Source organism: Alternaria atra, assembly GCF_907166805.1.
Source record: "Alternaria atra isolate CS162 genome assembly, contig: 34, whole genome shotgun sequence".
Classification (NCBI taxonomy): Eukaryota; Fungi; Ascomycota; class Dothideomycetes; order Pleosporales; family Pleosporaceae; genus Alternaria; species Alternaria atra.
Genome location: NW_025091333.1, coordinates 42,589 through 62,605, shown reverse-complemented (window position 1 = coordinate 62,605; position 20,017 = coordinate 42,589). Strand labels below are relative to the sequence as shown.

Below are 20,017 nucleotides of genomic sequence, written 5' to 3'. Positions count from 1 at the left end.
TACAGCAAGACTAACAGGAGTGTTATATATACAGATGAATAGCTCAGGAGCCTACTATATTATAAATTTCTCTACGCTCTTTTGTTATGCGTCGTTAGATTGTAAATTTGCCGAAAGCAACGGCAGCTCTGATTAACCAGTCATACAGACTCACAGCTCAGCAAGTATATCTTCGGTAGCTTTCTCGCTGATCATCATAGTAGGCAACACAGGAAAGCCTCCTGGCACCTTCGGAAACGAGCTTGCGTCTACCACTCGAAGCCCTCTCGTCCCCTCACTCTGAACTTGCTGTCCAACACGGCGTACTTATCTCCATCAGCACCAATCCTGCAACTACTACTAGCGTGGTGACTGTAAGCTTGCTCTTTGATGTACGTCTTCTGGCTCTCGACCGTGCAGTTCTGCTTCCCAATCACACCTTCGCATGGGTGGAGCTCTTGGAAAGGACCCAATGAATCGGGTGCCGATGGATCCACTTTCGACAACCAGGAACGTACCCATTCGGCACCTTCATAGATGGCTTGGAGATCCTCCTCTGCTCCATCTTTGAAGAAATTGAGGTTGATGGCAGGAACGTCGCGTGGGTCAGCAGATCGAAGTTCAACCGTGCCGGCTTGCGAGCGCGGATTCATGTGAACCATTGCGCACTCGTACTGTGCTGGGCCATAGGTTTCATTGAAGTATGGAGGCCGGTTTGGAAAGCTATCAGTAGGGTTAGCGCTGGTCAAATGGAGTGCTTCAATCGTTCTAACAGCATACCCTGGCCAGAAACCTTCGAAGAGAAAAGAGCCACACCACATGTAGATATCACGAATACCCAGTTGCGAAGTGGAAGACTTCCAAAAGTTGGGGAAGATCTCTGACATGCCAGTAACGGCACGCTTGCCAAGCGACAAGATACCGGCCTCATAATTGTCAGCCATCTGTCTGCCCACACCGGGCGAGTCAACCACCGGGAAGATATTAAACTTGGTGAGTTGCTCAAGCGGGCCGATGCCAGAGAGCATCAGGAGCTGTGGTGAATTAAATGCGCCCCCAGAGATTATTACTTCCTTAGACGCGAATACTTTCCCCGCGACACCCTTGTCGTCAGCGTTGTAGCGAGGGTCGGCACTATACATGCTCTTCCCATGCAAGTATTCAATGCCAATCGCCTTGGGCAGACCCAGAGAAGCCTTGTCGAAGATGATCCTAGTCGCCAGTGTGTCCAGCAAGATGGTCAGCGGGTATTTGCCTGAAGCAGCAGTATCTCGAGCGTAGTATCCGGGCGATGACCGGCGCCCATTGGGGTTGATATGACTAACGCCACCGAAAGGTCCGACGAGCTGGTCACGATCGGGTTGGGCTCCGTTCATATCGCGCTGTAGTAGCTTTGAAGCAGACGACGCAGAGTACCCCGCAGCTTGCGCAGCAAATTGACTGAGCTGCTTGGCATCAGCGCTGGTCGTGTAGCCAGGATCTAGCATAGTCATGTCGAGCCAACCGTCATGGCCATGTTCGTATGAGCTGTTGTAATGCACTTTCTCGAGCTTGACGAGATGCTTTCTCATATTCTCATGCGACCATGAGTCATCTCCAGTCATCTCAGCAATCTCATCCCAGTCCGCATCGTTGGGGTTCATAGTCAAGCAGCCATTATGCATGGCACAACCGCCTAAAGTGCCTGCGCGCGGGTAGTACTGTATGGATAGTCAGGACCCACTTCGAGCATGTGCACTGGAAGAACCTCACAATGCCCAGGGCGGTAGAGTCCTCAGGAGGCTCCATGCCAACGTAGAAGCCTCCATCTGGCTTACGCCAAGTTCTGTGCAGATATCTCGCTTCCCGGGCTTCGTCGTCGGAGTGCTTGACAAAGAAATCCCAACGCTAAGCAATCTATAAGTCGTGTCTTCGTGCTGTCGGATTTTGCACGTACCGTAGCAGGGTCGTTGCCTGCTAGATTGAAGTTCAACCAATTCGACACATTGAGATTCTCCGTCTGGTCATCTCCAGCTTCGAGGAGCAGCACTGAGTGCCCAGCTCTGGCAAGATTGGAAGCAAGTGGTCCACCGCCAGGTCCAGAACCTACGACGATGTACTCGTACGTGTTGTTATTAATCGTCGTTGCGGCGACGACTTTCACGCTTAGTAAAGCGATAGCGGCAATAATCGAGCTAAGAGAGCCCATGATGGAGGGAGCGTACGAGATATTGGAAGCGTCAATCTCAAGCTTGAGTAAGGAGGTGAAGCTATAGTTCAAGTATGCTCTTTCTTCACCTCTGAGCTAGCCGATGGTTGTTGACCTGCAAATATCGCCGGATATGCAGGCACAGAGCGCAATCAATGTAAGGCGATTAGTACACCCAGCACAATGACGGCCTGCAGTAAGCATACATCCATCCTCGACCAATCTTGTCACGGGAAATGGAGGTTGCAACTTGCCTAAGATCTTCTGCATATATTTCCTAGCTTTCGGCTTGCAGTCTAGAGTGACTGGACGAGAGGGTAATCTCTTATTCGCTCGGCTATACCGCAGCATATCGTGCTGCATACCCAACGCAGTACCAGAATTGTGTTGCCAATATCAGCTTCTAGGTTGATGCTATATCTATATAGCTGTTCGAACGGTGAATCTGCAGATGCGAGAGTAGATTAGCATGCGTTGGTCGCAGCCAGCTACCGTTGCAGTACACTTGCGACGTCCTCACCAGTCGCTGGAGTGAACTGGATAGGCTGAACGTAAGCCTGGAACTGGTAGTTTCAGTAGTGCTATTGTAACATGAACATCCACTATGTATACGCTGCAGCTTCTCTGACGTCAATTTAACGCTTGCAGATCATGTGTCATCACAAATATCTCGTGTGTTGCTAGTGTCGACCCGTGCTCGATGAACTCGATTCGACTTTTGGTAACTACTAACCTCGGCGGGTTACGCGTTGGCATCGAAGCGCGAGCTTATAGAAGCGCAAACAAGCTCGCAGGTTGGTTAAGGCTTGCACTGCATCCAGGCCTTCAATTGCGAATGTGTTTAGTGAACCATGGCGGCTTTTGTAGCGCTTAACCCTTCAGATGAACTCGCCAACTTCGCCAACCGCCTCGTCATCATCCATCGCCTCCTCGTCGATACCGTTGAGCACATCTTCCTCGATAGGCGGCTCAGACTTGATCTTGGTAGCAGCAAGGGCTTTCTTCTTCGTGATCCGCCCAGCCTTGACAGCTATGTCCCGGATTAGCAATGCGAACACGTACCTGCACGTATCCGCAATACGTACCACCCTTGGCTGGACTAGCAGCGCCCTTCCTTGCGCGTGTCTTCACCGGGCTCTTCGCAGCGCCCTCACGACCTTCAGCTTCATCCTTGAGAGCTGCAGCCTCCTTCTTCCACTTGCGCAATCGGTTCTCGAGAGCATGGTAGGTCATGTCGCCGCCATGGAGACGAGCAACTTCCTTGATGTCAATCTGACGAAAACGGCGGGTTAGAATGGTTTGTGGAAGGGAGTTGCAGTGTGTAGTTGTACTCACCTCGTTGTCGAAGGAGGCAAGGGTCGCGATGAAGAGACGCTCGAGCACCTCTTTGTCGTTCCAGTTAATCGGCATCTTAGTGGCAGGACTGTCAAGTGTTAGAAAGTACCAGACAATTCTATGATATTTAATGCGCATTGAGAAAAGAGCTGGGATATCAGTTGTGACAAGCTGTGATGGCTAGGAAGTGCACAAGGTGCGGCTGTGGACGGCTGTGTCGAGCGGTTGCGATAACTCCTCAGAGCGCATGTCTGTCCACTGGAGCATTTACTAGGGTAGGAAGAAACTCACATATTGAGGATAGCTGATTGAGCTGTTTATTAGGATTGAGACGTCGAGTATCGCTGTTAGTGTTGTTGGGGTAGTCCAGTGTCTGAAAACAGAATGCAAGGTAGTAGAATGTCCGAGATATACGTGGAAGATAGTGAAGGCGACAGTTAAAAACGGCGGGCCACAACTCCGTCCGCTGCCCTTCTCCGCCTTTACACCGCTCGTGTGTCTCCATGGGATAGACGTAGTAAAGGCGAGCGAATTTGTCGACCCGCGTATGGTCCGCGTATGGTCCGCGCAAGTCATTTTGTTGGACGTGAAACATGTATAGAAGACGACAAGTAGAACAAGTAGTCTAGGCTATGGGACCACACTGTCCATGTGGCGAGACAGTAGTGGCGGAAAATCACTCTGGGGATCTTGGTATATTTTGGTGGTTGGCATCGCGTGCTCGAATGAAAAGACTCCATGTCCAGGACCTCCAGGATTTCCTCGGACATGATGTGTCCTGGTTGATCAAAGTGATGATATCCAGTGCATCGGGACTATATTAAACCTTGGCCTTGTTTGCCTTTGCATCATCTCGTTCTTTCCTACCCTTTTTACCTTCAGCTTTATGCCGTTTTGCCTCCTCCCTTGGATCAATGACCAATAGCTCCTCTTCGTTCTTCCGCTTCCACTCGAGGTCTTTCCCTAATCTGTCTTTCGCGAAGCTCAACGAATGCGACATCCACCCTGCGTCGTCATCTGAATCCTCTTCGTCCTGCTTATCCCAGGCTTTACAGGACTGGCAGCCTACTATGAAATGCAAGTCACACGCAGCTTCGTCTTCCTGGTCGTCTTCACCCCTATCTTCGTTGGTGTGGCCGTTCGCCGTATCCTCGGGTAGTGCCGGTGTTGCGATTTTCGGGGCTGCGGCTGAGTCGGCTGATTCCAGTTTCGACTTGAATCGGGAGAGGATGTCCAGCGCGGACTGTTCGTCCTTAGTGTTGCCGCCTGCCCCTCGCTTCCGTCCCCGTGTTGTGGATGTTGGCACCATAGCCTCTAGCAACGACTTCTTCTTGACCGGTCCTGTATCTTGGGCTGATGTGTTTCGCTTCATAGATGCCTTGAGATCGGCGATCTGTTGGTTCACACGGTCTAGCTTCGATCGCTTTTCGGACTCGGGCGAGAGTTCTCGTGGGGGTGCGGGCTTTGGGCTTAGGTGGTGATATGGGGGCGGCTTTTGTGCGAGTTTGGGCGAGGGGGATGGCGGCGGTGACTTTCGCGATGGCTTGCGTATGGGTATCTCTCTCGTGTCCTCAGGTGCTTTCGACGCGGGCTTGTCCTCGCCTGCACTGACTAGCTTGGTGTTAAACTTGGGCTTCTTCGCAACAGGAGCCGAGTCAGCCTCAGCTGCATCATCACCAAAACTGAGCACGTTCTTGCCGGCCTTCCGCTTCGGCTTCTTAGCCTTCTTCGTCTCTGGTTCTGTCCGCGCTGCCACTTGCGCCCTCTTGACCATGTCCTCGAACGGGTTAATAATTATCTCAGCGCCGGTGACCTTAGTCGGGTACATGGGCTGGTCCTCACTTCCGTCCCGTATCTCAGCCTCGGCCATCTTCATCAGGTTGTAGATGGTGTCGCCTGCCACCCTGCCGAACATGGTGTTCTTCCCCTGCAGCTCCGGCGTCGCGGCCAGTGTGAAGAAGAACTGGCTGCCGTTGTCGTCCTTCTTTCCTGTGTTGGCCATGCCCAGCAGTCCTCGCCTAGTATACTTCAGCCGACTGTGGAACTCATCCGCGAAAGGCTCGCCATCGTAGCTACTCTCTCCGCCCTGGCCGGTGCCTGTCGGGTCTCCTCCCTGGACGATGAAGCCCTTGACCAGGCGGTGGAAGACGGTGTTGTCGTAGTAGCCATCGAGACATAGCTGCAGGAAGTTGCGCGAGGTTATGGGCGTCTGCTTCGCGAATAGCTCGATTTCCAGGTCACCGGTAGTCGTGTGGAGGACGACTTTGGCGGTAGGGTTCGGCTCGAGGTTGTATGTCGTACTCATCTTGGCGATTTGTGCCCGTTATCCTAGGTGCGCCGTGGTTGCGCTCGTGGATGATTCGCGAAGTCGCGTGGAGCTCGTGTCTCGAAAAAGTTGACCAGTGAGCGCTGAGCAGCCTCGCACGGGCCTCGGGTAAAGGTGCCGCGACGTCATCCTGGCTTCCCTCTTCCCTTCCTACGCCAGACACACTCGCACCGTCCTTTGCACTTTCACCCCCCGAGATGATGTCGATGTTCTGCATATAAATTCGCTGTTGCTCTCCTGTTACCTCCCCCTAAACTACGCCATTGTCTCCTGAGTCTGGCCTTACGTCAGCTTGACAGTTGGCATCATGTTGCCCTACATCAACGCACGTACGTTTTAGCGAATTGAGCCACTACCAGGTATACTGACTACTTTGAAGCTTTTGAATATGTGGCTGGTGTGCTTGGAAACTCGGCTGATGAGCGTAAGAACTTCCAAGGTGCCCATGGAAGATGCTGCTTAGCTAACCCCGCCCAGTCAAGCTCGTCTTCTCTTTTTACTTGTCATATCCCTTAGCTGCTATCCTAAAAAGGATACCTGACAAGGATCCATGGAAGAAGAATCTCTTCGTGATAGGGTGAGGTAACTCATTCATGACATGGTGTTGCGTAGTATTAATGATTCCAGCGTCTCTATGTTCTACCTAGTGGGACTTTTTGACCTATGGTCTGGCCTAAGAACCATACTCATCAGTGCTGGCGGAGCCTACCTTATCTCTTCTAAGATCCACTCGCCGTACATGCCATGGATCGGGTTCGTGTTCCTTATGGGCCACATGTCAGTGAACCACATTTACCGACAAGCCGTAAACGACCCATCTGTCTTCGACATCACCGGAGCTCAAATGGTTCTGGTCATGAAGCTTACCGCCTTCTGCTGGAACGTCCAAGACGGTCGCCTTCCTGATTCTGAACTCACCGAAGTCCAGCGAGACCACGCCATCCGGACTATGCCCAGTATCCTCGACTACATTGGCTACGTCTTCTTCTTCCCCGCCATCATGGCTGGTCCAGCCTTTGACTACGCCGACTACAGTCAATACATCACCACGACTATGTTCACACTCCCCCCAGGCACTGATCCATCGAAGGCGCCACCAACGCGCAAGAAGCGTAAGATTCCTCGCAGCGGCATGCCTGCCTTCATGAAAGGAATATACGGTACCCTCTGGCTTATAGCGTTCATCAAGTTCTCAAGCTGGTATTACCCAGCTTTCTTCCTTGGTGGCGAGTACATGCAATACAACTTCTTCCGTAGGGTCTGGCAGCTCTATATGCTTGGTCTTACAACTCGCATGAAGTACTATGCAGTTTGGAGTCTGTCTGAGGGTTCATGCATTCTCTCTGGAATCGGCTATAACGGCCTTGATCCCAAGACTGGCCGACCCAAGTGGGATCGTCTCACCAACATCATGCCACTCGAAATCGAGAGCGCGCAGAATGCTCGCGCTTACCTTGGCTTTTGGAACATCAACACCAATAACTGGTTGAAGAACTACATGTATCTTCGAGTGACACCAAAGGGTCAGAAACCTGGCTTCAGGGCTACTCTAGCGACTTTTGTGACCAGTGCATTTTGGCATGGCTTTTACCCTGGCTATTACCTTGCGTTTGTCCTAGCAGCATTCGTACAAACTGCCGCGAAGAGTAGGTCGCCTAACATATGCCTAACATATCGCACGCTGACAAGTACCAGATGGCCGCCGTTTGATTCGCCCACTGTTCATGACGCCTGATGGAAAATCGCCCTTGCCTTCCAAGAAATACTATGACCTATTTACCGTCTTCCTTACGCAGACTGTCTTTGCCTATGTAGTTGCACCCTTCATCTTGCTCGGTTTCTCCGACACGATCAAGGTCTGGGCAAGGGTCTACTTCTACACCCTGATCGGTGTCGCAGCATCCTTCGCACTCTTCTCGAGATCGTTCCCCTTCCGAAAGCAGCTCGTTCAACGTCAGTCGGCTCGTACGCCGTCAGCCGCAGCAAACCCCTACAGCGATCCTGCGATCAAGAAGGCAGCACGCGAAGAGATCCGAAGAGAAAGGCTAGCGAGGACCAACTCGGCAGATAGCGTTACTAGCCATGCTAAGATGCCTCTCCTGGGTATTGCAGACGATCCTGAAGCTGAAATTGACGAGATAGTAGCAGAAGTCAAGGCAGAGATCGAGCAAAGAAAGAGGAGGGGTAGCGTCATGCAAGGGTTCGACGTCAAGAAAGCCGTGCAAGAGAAGCTGAAGCAGTTCAATAGAAAGGGGTAGAGCAAGGTACACTTGAAGCAATGGTCCAGTTACAGGAATGTCTATGAAATAGGTATGAGAACGTAAACGGTCTGGAGCTGAGCCGTTCAACATAGCCTGAATACATATGCAGTAACAAGAGCTGGTGCGGACTCGATTCCGAACCTCTTCGCGATCGGCCAAAGCTGACCCAGATCTTCGTGCACGTTCATCGCTTCTGCCCAACGTCAAGAGACCGGGCAAATCATACCGCCCAGTTCAACGGTTCAGCCCAGCATCAGGTACCGGCAATTGCAGAGATTGTCACCTCGTGTCGAAGCTAGCGAGTGTCTTGCATTCCAACGTGGCGCGAACTCTATTTCTGCGCCATCCGTCGATAGTGCCGGATTTTTGATGCCGACGCCGCGTCACTCCAGCGCCACACACGAGAAACCCGAGAACTTCTGCACCCGGTGTTTTGAAAGCTTCTGTCACCGAAAGTCTACTCTGAACTGCCGAAATGCCATCGAATTGACAGCCATTGTGCGATCGCCGCATTGCACATACGCATGCGATTGTTGAAAAAGAGGCTAACGGTCTAGAATGTGAGATCAGTCGGTTGCACAGATCGGTCCGACAAATCGCACAAGCGATCGCGCATCCCGCTTGATCTGAGACCCCCTAGGCGCACATCTGCATGGGGCGCCCGCCGCTCCATGTTAACAATTCAACTCCGTCCATCAGGTTGCAACAGCTACCTGCCGCCTCGTCATCTCCGGGAGCCAGGTACTTGGAAGGAATATCCTTGTTCACCATGTTGGGCGATCGCGTTCCCTCGAGCATTTTCGTCCCTGCTTCATCACTCGGCTCCATTTCACTGCCGGATATTCTGCTAACGGTGCCGCCTCCTCGGACAGGCTTAATGCCCGAATGATGCATTCCAACCGATTGCAAGACACGAGGAAAACATGTAGTGTTTACGCCACGCTAGCCTGATCTGACTCCACTTCCCGAGGACATGCTTCTAGTGTACCAATTCCAAACGCACCACGTCGCGTGTCGAGTGGACAATCCAGCATCCCATAACTACCACATTTCCTTTCCGCCACAGAATTCGGCGAATGCCGAGATAATGTACCGCCGGCTTGGGTATGGTTGGGACCGTGTCCAAAGTGTCTGGGCTGATACTGCTTCATGGTTTTCATCCCCCGCAACCCACGGCCGCCTATCTTTGCTTGTTTCTTCTATCTTCACATGGATGCTCATCACGCATGAGCGCATACTCACTTTGGTTGATAAAGACTGGGGTCCTCCAGACTGAGCGCACAGAAATGGGTGTACCGGATAATGGCCCTGTAATTGCTGGCGTAACATGGATGTTGACGGTATTGAGTGGTGGTTTTTTGGCTGTGAGGCTGTATGCGAAGACGAGTCGCAGACAAGGTCTTTGGTGGGATGATCACATCTTGACCATTTCATGGGTTAGTTTACATCGTATGATAAACCCGATTGGGCTAACATTGTGTGAACAGGCCCTTCTACTTGCCCAGGCCGCCATCACCCAAGCAGGACAGCAGTTGGGGTTCGGAAAGCGAATGGAAGATATTCCAGTCAAGTACCTTACCACTATCTCCCTCGGCATGTCCGTTGCCGCGTCGATATCTTGTTTCGCATCCACATTTTCGAAGATATCCTTTGGCGTCACGCTACTCCGCCTCACGACAAGCTACCTGCGCTGGTTCGTATGGTTCTGCATCGTGACTCTCTTTCTCATAATGCTGCCAAGTGCGCTGGCTACATGGGTTCGGTGCCACCCGATGGAGAAGGCCTGGAACGACACTATTCCAGGGACCTGCTGGGATCCCACTCGCTCCGTGAACTATGGTATTTTCAATGCTGCGTGGTGCGCTGCGGCGGATTTTGCGCTCGCGCTTTTACCATGGTATCTGATATGGGGATTACAGCTGAAGCTCCGCGAGAAGATTGGAGTGGGCATTGCTATGAGCATGGGTGTATTGTAAGTGCCTTCGTACCGACCCTGCTCACCAGAGAGATTGTTTCGAAGTAATACTAACATGAGTTCCCAGATCTGGTGTTTGCGCAATCGTGAAGGGGGTGTATGTCATTCAACTTGGCCAGAAAGACTTCTCATACAACGGCAAGGAGCTCACAATCTGGACTGCCGTCGAGACAGCAACCGCCATTATTGCCGCTTCCATTCCTGTCCTCCGTGTGTTCTTCAAGGAAACCATATCTTCTTATTCACGCTCGCATACCCGAACAAACAAAAGCGTACCGCTGTCAAGATTAAACCAAAGTCAACACTCTACAACTACCACGACCGTGCACGCGATGGAAAAAGGAAAAGAGGGCCGGTGGACTGTGATCGAGGACAATGGAGATGACTCGAGTCAGAGGGGTATATTAGACGACGAAGAGATGGGAAGAGTTCGCCGCTTGACGGCATACGAGGACGATCACATCATGCAGACAAACACCGTTACGGTGACGTTTGAGAGCGATGCTCGGTCTGATCACAAAGCTAGATCGTTTCTGGGTATAGCCCGCTGATGAAGCTATTAATGATACTTTTGGCAAACAAGACATTGTTTATTTGTATAGATTGGGAGCACCTAAATCGCCCACCAAGCATAAGTGTGTCTGAGCTACCCACCCTCAGGTTCTGCAGTACAAGCGACGAGATTCCGACACAACCATAGATGGTTTTATGTCCAAGAAGACGTGAATCTATGTGAATATATTTGTGTCTTGTCGTGGCCGACATGTCGTAGATAGCTTCGGCACATCCAATATGCTCAATGTGGATGACTCTCTGGCTGCCCGCGTAGGTAGTGTTGCATGTGTCTGAACATCGATTGATAGTGTGTTCTATAACAAGGTACGAAACGCAGTCAGTCAGTCTAACCCGGTCGTGAAGGTCGCGGTCTTGTTTAGTTAGCGTTTGGCATGAACTGACCCTCTTCCACGTGGCGGGCCGAGGGGCTTGGCCGGTGGAACTCGGCTTGGATACAGGGGCATCAGATTTGCCTCGGCCTGTCGCTCGCGGCCACTGGACCATACGCATACCCTCATATCGTGATGCCACACTGTGTCCACCTTGAATGACACATGCTGCTACTACCCGCGCCGTAAAGGACGATACTTTAACATCTGCGATGAGCCTCTTGCTGTGATGCAAGCACAACAGCGTCGGGCCCGTAAGCAAAGCTGGTAAAGGCACCCTATGATTGCACCAGAAGGAAGAGGCTAGATTATTTGCTGCATCACTAAATTATGACACCACCTGCTATCTGCAACCTGGTTTACCACTACTGATGCGCGAAATCGACTCCGATACATCGATCGGTCGTCACCTAAGGCATCATACGATCCTCAGTAATACTACCAAACGTCCACGTCGTTTGGCCCCATTATCCATCTAATCGTAGCCGCATCGCCATCATCGTCCCAAAGATAGATTTTGGTGGTGAGTGAAACAAAAGCAATTCCTTCCTTTAGAATATCGTAACGCCGACTCGAACGACGAAAGTATCCGCCCTGTCGCCCTTCTATGCCGCGCGGATGCGCCCGAAGCCTGAATTGGTTCTCATGCGACTTTCGCTGAGCCCGGTACCACGTTGACGTAGGCTCCAGGTGAAATCATCGACCCGGTCAGCCAACTTTGACAGCTAGTTTTCAGAATAGAGTCCGGTCGAAGTAACAAGCCTGTAGTTGTTAGATGTCTAGAGCCTTCTAGTCATGCATCAAGTTTCTTCACCTGGAATATTGGTATGTGGTCTTTCTATACCGAGTGTCCTTGTCGCTGTGATTGATCATTGATAAAATCCTTAAAATTGCACATCTTGCTCGCATTCACGACGACGGTTGATCAAATATAGATTGTAATCTAAAGCGAAGAACTGTGATTGCTCTGCGACTACATAATCAAGCTCACCGCTGGCAAGATTCTACCAATGTTGAACCAGAAGAACCTGTGCTGAGCTTGTGATCCTATACTGAAGATCCAAAAGGACCCGAAAGGTCTGCACAGTCCTAGGACGCCTAGAACGTCTTGAACTTTCCACCCAAACCTCCCCACTTCGAAGCCCAGGCGTTGTTCGAGTAGTATTGCTGCCAAACTCCATCGTCCATTCCGATACCGAAAACGTCGATTCGTCCCTTGCCCCACGAGACAGCTGCTGGAGCGCTTTTAAATTTACCACCGATTCCCTTCCAGTCACCCACCCAGCCACCATTGTCGTATGCCTTGTGGTACATTTGGTCATCTAGTCCAATGCCGAAAACGTCGATGCGGCCCTGACCCCATGAGACCGCTGACGGGACGCTCTTGAACTTGCCATTGATTCCCTTCCACTCTTTGGTCACCCAGTTTGTTCCATTGTACGCTTTGTGGTACATCTGGTCATCCATCCCAATCCCAAAGACGTCAAGTCTGCCTTGGCCCCACGATACAACGATGGGTTGGCTTTTGAATTTGCCAGTCATCGGAGTCCAACTTGAAGTAGTCCATGCTTTACTTTCCCATGCCCTGTGGTACATCTGGTCGTCCAAACCAATCCCAAAGACGTCGAGTCGATCACTACCCCATGACACCGCTGCCGGAGGGCTCTTGAACTTGCCAGTTAGTGGTTCCCAGCCTCCCGGGCTCCACTGTCCCCCATAAACCTTGCGATACATCTGATCGTCCATGCCGATGCCAAAGAGGTCGATTCGTCCATTGCCCCAGGAGACAGGTACCGGTGGGCTCTTGAACCCACCTTCTATGGACTGCCAGTCGCTAACAATCCAAGAACCTCCTGTCTTCCTGTTGTTTCCCCACGCCTTGTAGTACATCTGGTTGTTGAGACCGATGCCAAAAATGTCAAGTCGACCGAAACTCCAGGAAATGGCCGCGGGGATCTGCTTGAACTTGCCACTTAGTGGCTCCCATGCAGCATCAACGCTAGGCTTCCAGCCACCGTCGCCTCTGTCGAACCTCTTGCGGTACATCTGGTCATCCATACCGATCCCAACGACATCAAGGCGGTCTGGGCCCCAGGATTCAACAGAGATCCAGGGACGCATAGCAATGGATGTAGAGCCCATGTTTGAGTGTTGTTCGAGGTCTAAGTGTATTAAAATCAGATTTGTATCAGGCGTCATCAAGGGAATACTGACTTCGGAGTGGTAGAAGAAAGGTAAACTGGTAATGATGATGTGAAGTCACAAGAAGCAGGCTGTATCTTTCCACAGTGCCTGAACTGGATGTATTTATATTGTCATGGAGCTATTCAAGAAGTCGATGTGCCTTTCCTTGTTTCAGTTCTAGGTCTGACCTATCTTCTTAGCGTTGACGAAAATAGAAAATGGGGTTGATAGCGACTGGAGGCAATGGGAACACTCCGAGAAAACAAAAGTATTGTACATATGCATCATGCTAAGCTCATTTAGCTTTGTGGATTATGAAACTATCAAAGGATTGCGTGGATAGCAGCCAGAGATGTTGGTAGCATTCCAAGGAAAAAAGAAGTTGATACATCTGTATCATGCCAGTCTTATGTCACTTGTCAAGATTTGTATCTCTGATCATTCTTACACATTCGATGAGGTTCATACAGGTGAGAGCCCCAAGACTAAGGTGTTGCTAGCCTAAGCATCATCAAAATAAAACTTGCATGATCGAGTTTTGTTCCATGGCAGATGATCTTGTCGTCTGACACGCAGTCACCTTTGCAGTTGCCATTACGTGAACATGGTCGTATGCATAATGGCTACGAAGATCTTCCATGTTCCTGCACCCATCACCTGATGATACCAAAAAATGCGCATCAATACCTGCGACTTCATTGCTTTTGAAGGCCAAGGCTTAGCTAGGCGCTAGGTGTGCCAAACCATGCGGAAAGGACCGGCCCTTATTAGTTTACATAGGCGTTCTATGTAAACTAGGGTATCAAATCAGCGCTTGCCACATCAGAGGAGTCTACTACACCCAGTAGCTTGTTTATACGAACGAGTAATACGTGCAGTCCCGTACCTCACTAAGCAGCGTCGTAAGACGCCTCCGACGAAGCTCTCAATGTGAGTGAGAGATGTACCCGCTTGGTATTCACAGCTAGTAGGTGTATCAAAACGCCTATGTAGATGATGTGTAGAAGCAGCATGGGTCAGCCAGTTACCGATTATGCGGCCTGATGATCGGACCGTTCCCCGCAAACATCTACTAGACCCTAACAAGCCTCTAGAAAAGCATACAGTGCGGGTGTGGAGTGATCTTGAATCCTAAACACATTTGCATTCACCGAATTGCAGGTGCCGTCTAAGTGATGTGGCTTCTCTGCTACAATTCAAAATGTCGTACGACGCATGTAAGACGTGGTATGGGCCCTTTTCCCTTTCCAAATCTTAGCCTACGAGAGTAGTCCACGAGAAGCATCACGTGTGTTGTAACCCGTTTCTGCAATGTTATCGTGGGCAGACACAAAGTATGGTATCAGTATCGGGTTTCGCGTATGGATGTATAGAATTTAACATAACCTACACGTGAGTCGCCAAGCGCCAGTGTGGTACACAGGGTTTCCATCAATAGGAGTCGCCTAGCAGAGACTAAGTAAAAGTCAATCGGTACAAGAGCGTATGCAAATACTCCAGACTGAAACTCAGCCGAGACTGCGCCGCATACGGCAGCGCTGATTATCACACCACAGAACTGTTACAACAACGGCCTTTCCAACCGCCTAGTGAGCACTGCTATCTATCCACCGCCCGTTGAGTTGCGGGACTATCCGAGATCTTTAGCTCCTAAGCAGCGCTAAAACCCCGCAAAAATCCCGCAAAAATCCCGCAAAAACCCCACCACACTTGTCAATTCTTGGACTCTTTGCTCAGGACAAAGACTTTGCCAATCGGGGCACAACACTCGACCCGTTGAGCTAACTATACGCTGCGCCAGACTCCTGGACTCGCGGGCTGCGCTCATGTCCCCTAGCGGCATGAGGTGAACGGAAAGCTACTTGGCCAACGTTACATACTCACTACAGAAAAGCAAAATGCAGCTCGTCATCGAGCATGATTATACGATGCACGACAAGTCGTGCTCGAACTTTGTGTTTGAGATGCATGCCAGCAACATCGCCCAGTCTAAGCGAAGCTACCACGACATCGCCCGACCAGGTCCAGATCGCTAGACCGTGAGGAGCGCAGGCGAGTACCATCAAGCTGATGCACTATCAGCTCCAGAACTACAAGCAGCAATGGCATCTCGTGTTAGACGACATGGACGACGCTCATTATCTTCAATATCGGGATGAGGACTGAGCCGCGCTAGCAATAGCGAAAGTATTCGCGCTGCGGTTTTTGGAAGAACATTACAGTTCGCCTAGTTACTAAGAAGAAGGAGGCGGCGCTACAGCAGGTCGGGCAACCGGTTGACACGGCATATACCGCCTACAGCATGCGAGAGCAATGCAAGAGGAAAGCTACTGCTTCTGTGCACTCACCGCCTTCTCGTCAGACTGGTACTTCTCGATTGAAAGGTTAACGATTGTGGATCTGAAGAATGCTCAAGTGCGTTTGATCAGGTGCTAACGCGCTATCCAGCCTACACAGTCCTCAAGCACTCATTGACAATAGTGGCCACCTGCAGACATTCTTCATCGCGCATCCTATTCGTGAAGACTTGTATCGAAGTCGGTGCGCCGTCTACGACCTTGGGATCGTCTGTGCGCAGCACACATTAGCCTGTATCTCAACAACAGTATGTAAAGTCAGGAGATGACAACTTACAGCTTGGACCTACTTGGTCAGAGCCCATGGTGAAGTGCTCGGCGTCAAGAGCACTCGATGCTTTGCCGAAAGGTATGATGCATGCGGGATACTGGCACGGCCGTTAGCAATATTCCTTTCTTAGCATTTTCGGATGCTTGACTACAACTTACATCCAGTACGTTTAGCAGCAACGTATACGGCGGTAATCCGTACGTGTCATGCGCAACCGCAGTGTTCTGCGCCGCCGGTCCGATTACCGCATCCAGTCTCTCGTCCCTCCATACCTTCCTCCACTCATCCGCGATAGACTCTCTCTTCACATTAAGTGCTGCCACCCTTGGTATGCCCTGTAGACCTTCGCAGTCGGCCAGAAAATCGCACTTGAAGCTGCCAAATGTCTGCATAGCCTGAATCACAGACGGTACAAGAGGCTCACCACTAGCGGCTATATGCGCTGGGGGCTCATCAAGCCCAAAATAGGCAAACCCGAGAGCCAGCGCATTGGAGACTTGTGCGCGCAACGGCGATATAGGAACAACCTGGTGACCCTTGGCTTCTAGTGCTCTGACCGCTTGAGCCAGTGCTCTTTTAACCGGTGGGTGCAACGGGAAGGCTGAGTCTTCGGTCAAAAGACCGAGTCTCAATTTCGGCGCGCTCGGCGGTACTTCCAGGTCTCTCCAAGGGACGTCGAGAGCGGTGGCGTCGTACATGGCCGGTCTCGTTGACAAGACTGACCGACATAGGATACGCAGTGCTTGTATGTCGTTTGCCAACGGGCCAGCGGATGGCTCGAAGAAGGACATGCCATCTCGCACAGGAGAAGGCTGGCCACCAAATGGAATACGCGCTGTAGAAGGCTTGAATCCATACGTGCCACAGCAGAGGGACGGTATACGGATAGAGCCTGGTTTTGGTCAGTGAGGGTGATAGCTACAAACTCAAAGATATGTACTAACCTGCAATGTCTGTTCCGATACCAAGAGGAGATCCTCGGAATGCAATGAGCGCTCCTTCGCCTCCACTAGAGCCTCCCGCCGTCAAAGCAGTATTATGAGGGTTCAACGTCCGCCCGAAGATGTTGTTATGTGAGTCTGCCGTCTATGCAACATTAGTGTATGATCCCTCTCAAGGTCACGATAAGATAGTGTACTTGCCATCAGGGTCTGCGGAATGTTAGTCTTGACATATACAACTGCACCAAGCTCCAGCAGGATCTCCACAAGCGGTGAGTTCTTCTCCGATAATGCATGATCCAGGAAAGAGACAAAGCCGATAGTTGCCGCTGTTCCGGCGATCTGGAAACCGTCTTTGACACTTATAGGCAAGCCATGAAGGGGACCAACGAGACGGCCCGCAGCTCTTTCACTGTCGAGGAAGCGTGCTCGGTCTTGTGCTTCAGGAAAGTATGTCTCTGTAAGGCAAGAGAGCTAGGATACTGTGTCAGTCAACTCGTTGGCATTCTGGAAAGAACTCAAACGAACCAGTTGCTGCGCCATGGCTGCTCTCTTGGAGAAAGCTATCGTAACTTCTAGCGACGATAAAACACCCTTCCTCAACTGTTCCAACAGTTCTTCGACGGTGTACTTCTCCGTTATATTCAGCTCTTTCTCACTCAAAATTCCCGATTGCCGCGGGATGTCCATCTCGATTATGCGATTTGGATGCTCTGGAAGCGGTACTCGAAGCAAGTTCATGACGGATGCCGGAAGAAGCCATTCTTTTGGTATCTTGTCACGGCCAGCTTGTTGTTTGGCAGCAACTTTGCTTTCCCATGCAGTGATAGCCATGTTCGAGTGATGAGTGGAATCTGCGAGTTGTTGGTTGGACTACGGCTGGGCAGACGCAATGGTACCAACGATGAGCATCGGCACCTTCTTGAATATGTATATTAGTAGTACCCTCGGCTGCCGTAGAATGTAGCCTCGGCTGACGAAAGTGTGGTCTCGATTCCGTTTACAAGATAACGTGATACGGTGTTGTTATCTTGCCGGTCAGTACGTACTCTCGTTTCGTGTCTGAGCGGCAGTCGTTAGCGCATTGCTACCCCACAGCCGCCAACGCCAAGCCGGGGGATTGTTCGCTACACAATTCGTTCGATTAGGCCCGTTCGTTAGCGGAAACATGTATTCCGGGGTTCAGGATAGAGTTGCGGGGACGGCACAGAACGGAATAAGACCGCCTGAGGATTCGATTCGATATATATACGCAAGAAAGCCTGGGAAATGATAAGGGTCAATACTCATCCTACAAGCTGTATGCTTGGGGTGGATAGCAGCTTGTAGTGTATTCATTGTGATCCTTATCCCTCAGCGACGATGGCCGACACGAACTCCCAGAGAGGGGAGGGTGAAAACTTCTGGGCGCCTGGTACCATCCGGTTGGAGGATAGTAAGGCTTAGCACTTATTGCTAGTAAGATCGCATCCTGACAGCCAACGTCTAGTGACAACACCCGCGTCAGATGTCATCCTTCAACCTGTACCAAGCTCTGATCCAGACGATCCCTTAAACTGGAGCAAACTACGAAAATCCATCAATTTTGGCCTAGTCGGTTTTTTTGTGCTTTGGACATTCGTACAGCTGCAGACAGGCTCGACATCCTGGGGGTCCCTGATGCGTGAACTATACTTCACTGTCGACCAGCTGAATAACGGAGCCGCTATGTCTTGTGCTGGACTCGCGGTCGGCTGTATGATCTTCATGCCATTCGTACACAAGTTTGGGCGACGGCCACTATACCTTATCAGCTCAGCACTGCAATTGAGCTCGGTGATTTGGCAGGCCAAGACCAGGACGTACGGTGACTGGATGGGCAGCAACTTTCTTGCTGGACTAGGAGGTGCCATCAGCGAGGCTGTTGTACAAATCACCATTGCCGATCTGTACTTTGTGCACCAACATGGAACCATGAACGCATGGTACCTCATTTTCACATCCGTGGGTGCATCCCTCGGACCAGTAGCCTCCGGATTCGTGGTGGAATCCCAGGGTTGGAGGTGGATTTGGTGGTGGTGCACAATCTTCTTGTCGTTGAATCTCGCGCTCGTCTTATTCTTCTTCGAAGAGTCGAAGTATGTGCCAGTTCTCAACGGTCGCAGTGTAACCCATGGTGTTTCTGGCTCACATGGACCGAGCACCATTCATGCCAACTCGGAGTCGCAGAAAGTTGCAGACGTCAAAGGGGACGCCATACACAGTAGCATGGAGCGAGTGCAATCTAGAATCGACACGAACTTGCCACGGAAAACGTATCGCCAGCGCTTGGCCCTCTTCACTCCTTCAAACAACCGATCGGCCACCATTTCTACCAACCAGTTGTAGTGTTGCTCACTTTCCCCGCGGTCGGCTACGCCGCTCTCACCTATGGTACGGTACTTGCGTGCTTGGCACTGATGTCTTCGCTACAGGCGGTTTATCTGCTGCAACCGCCGTACAGCTTCGGGCCATCTGGAGTAGGACTCATGAACATTGCCCCTTTCACTGGCTCGTTCTTGGGTTTTTTCGTCGGCGGTTTCCTGAATGACAGGTCGATCATGTGGTTTGCCAGACGAAATCGAGGAATATACGAACCAGAAATGCGACTGTGGCTTGCTCTTGCTTCGGCAGTGCTGCTTCCAGCGGGTATTCTAATGTTCGGGCTGGCTTTGGTGAGAGTATGTTCAGAGGTTTCGATGGTTATTGTCCGACACTAACCGTACCATCAGGGCGTGCATTGGATAGTGTTAGCCGTGGGATTCGGCTTGTTCGGCTTCACATTCGTCTTGGCTAGCGGCATTGCCCTTGCGTATGTGACAGATTGCTATCAAGAGGTAAGCTGGCAACGTTGCGCTTCTTGAATGCACAACAATTGCTGACTTGCACATGTTCAGATCCTCGGGGACGTCATGATAGGTATCGTCTTCGTCCGAAATTTGTTCGCAGTCGTTATTCTTTTCGCGGTCACACCATGGACCAAGGATATGGGGTTGCAAAACGTGTGTATCATTACGGCAGCCTTTTGCTTCGCGGTCCTGCTGCTTCCTATACCCTTGCTAGTGTGGGGCAAGAAGATTAGGATCGCAACGGCGGAGAAATATAGGCGGATGGCGATGCGACAGCCAGCTCATCGAACACTTGAGTAGGGTACATTGCTGCTCTCGTGACAGCCAAATTCAGAAGGACACTGCAGTATGTCGAGGTGCATTTGATCGTAATATACAAAGCCAAAAGA

At 51.1% G+C, this 20,017-nt stretch overlaps 7 protein-coding genes across 7 annotated transcripts; 3 read left to right on the top strand and 4 right to left on the bottom strand.

Moving 5' to 3' along the window:
- Window positions 1-248: 248 nt before the first annotated feature.
- On the bottom strand, window positions 249-2,167 carry ALTATR162_LOCUS10460 (uncharacterized protein; the record flags this gene model as incomplete). Its single annotated transcript, XM_043318096.1, has 4 exons — window positions 249-702; window positions 760-1,679; window positions 1,732-1,866; window positions 1,916-2,167. The coding sequence occupies 4 exons, from the start codon at window positions 2,165-2,167 to the stop codon at window positions 249-251; spliced, it is 1,761 nt and encodes a 586-aa protein (XP_043174031.1).
- An 878-nt stretch (window positions 2,168-3,045) lies between these two features.
- On the bottom strand, window positions 3,046-3,577 carry ALTATR162_LOCUS10459 (uncharacterized protein; the record flags this gene model as incomplete). The annotated part of the gene is made up of 2 exons (XM_043318095.1): window positions 3,046-3,197; window positions 3,253-3,577. The coding sequence occupies 2 exons, from the start codon at window positions 3,575-3,577 to the stop codon at window positions 3,046-3,048; spliced, it is 477 nt and encodes a 158-aa protein (XP_043174030.1).
- Window positions 3,578-4,322: 745 nt separating this feature from the next.
- On the bottom strand, window positions 4,323-5,807 carry ALTATR162_LOCUS10458 (uncharacterized protein; the record flags this gene model as incomplete). Its single annotated transcript, XM_043318094.1, has 1 exon — window positions 4,323-5,807. One exon carries the CDS (start codon window positions 5,805-5,807, stop codon window positions 4,323-4,325), a length of 1,485 nt encoding a protein of 494 aa, XP_043174029.1.
- Window positions 5,808-6,135: 328 nt separating this feature from the next.
- Window positions 6,136-8,086, top strand: ALTATR162_LOCUS10457 (uncharacterized protein; the record flags this gene model as incomplete). The annotated part of the gene is made up of 5 exons (XM_043318093.1): window positions 6,136-6,157; window positions 6,208-6,252; window positions 6,306-6,405; window positions 6,456-7,474; window positions 7,524-8,086. The coding sequence occupies 5 exons, from the start codon at window positions 6,136-6,138 to the stop codon at window positions 8,084-8,086; spliced, it is 1,749 nt and encodes a 582-aa protein (XP_043174028.1).
- A 1,289-nt stretch (window positions 8,087-9,375) lies between these two features.
- Window positions 9,376-10,615, top strand: ALTATR162_LOCUS10456 (uncharacterized protein; the record flags this gene model as incomplete). Its single annotated transcript, XM_043318092.1, has 3 exons — window positions 9,376-9,525; window positions 9,577-10,061; window positions 10,132-10,615. 3 exons carry the CDS (start codon window positions 9,376-9,378, stop codon window positions 10,613-10,615), a joined length of 1,119 nt encoding a protein of 372 aa, XP_043174027.1.
- Window positions 10,616-12,106: 1,491 nt separating this feature from the next.
- Window positions 12,107-17,595, bottom strand: ALTATR162_LOCUS10455 (uncharacterized protein; the record flags this gene model as incomplete). Its single annotated transcript, XM_043318091.1, has 7 exons — window positions 12,107-13,170; window positions 13,223-13,300; window positions 15,827-15,917; window positions 15,979-16,712; window positions 16,765-16,899; window positions 16,959-17,235; window positions 17,290-17,595. The coding sequence occupies 7 exons, from the start codon at window positions 17,593-17,595 to the stop codon at window positions 12,107-12,109; spliced, it is 2,685 nt and encodes an 894-aa protein (XP_043174026.1).
- A 528-nt stretch (window positions 17,596-18,123) lies between these two features.
- On the top strand, window positions 18,124-19,128 carry ALTATR162_LOCUS10454 (uncharacterized protein; the record flags this gene model as incomplete). The annotated part of the gene is made up of 2 exons (XM_043318090.1): window positions 18,124-18,196; window positions 18,251-19,128. 2 exons carry the CDS (start codon window positions 18,124-18,126, stop codon window positions 19,126-19,128), a joined length of 951 nt encoding a protein of 316 aa, XP_043174025.1.
- Window positions 19,129-20,017: the final 889 nt, after the last annotated feature.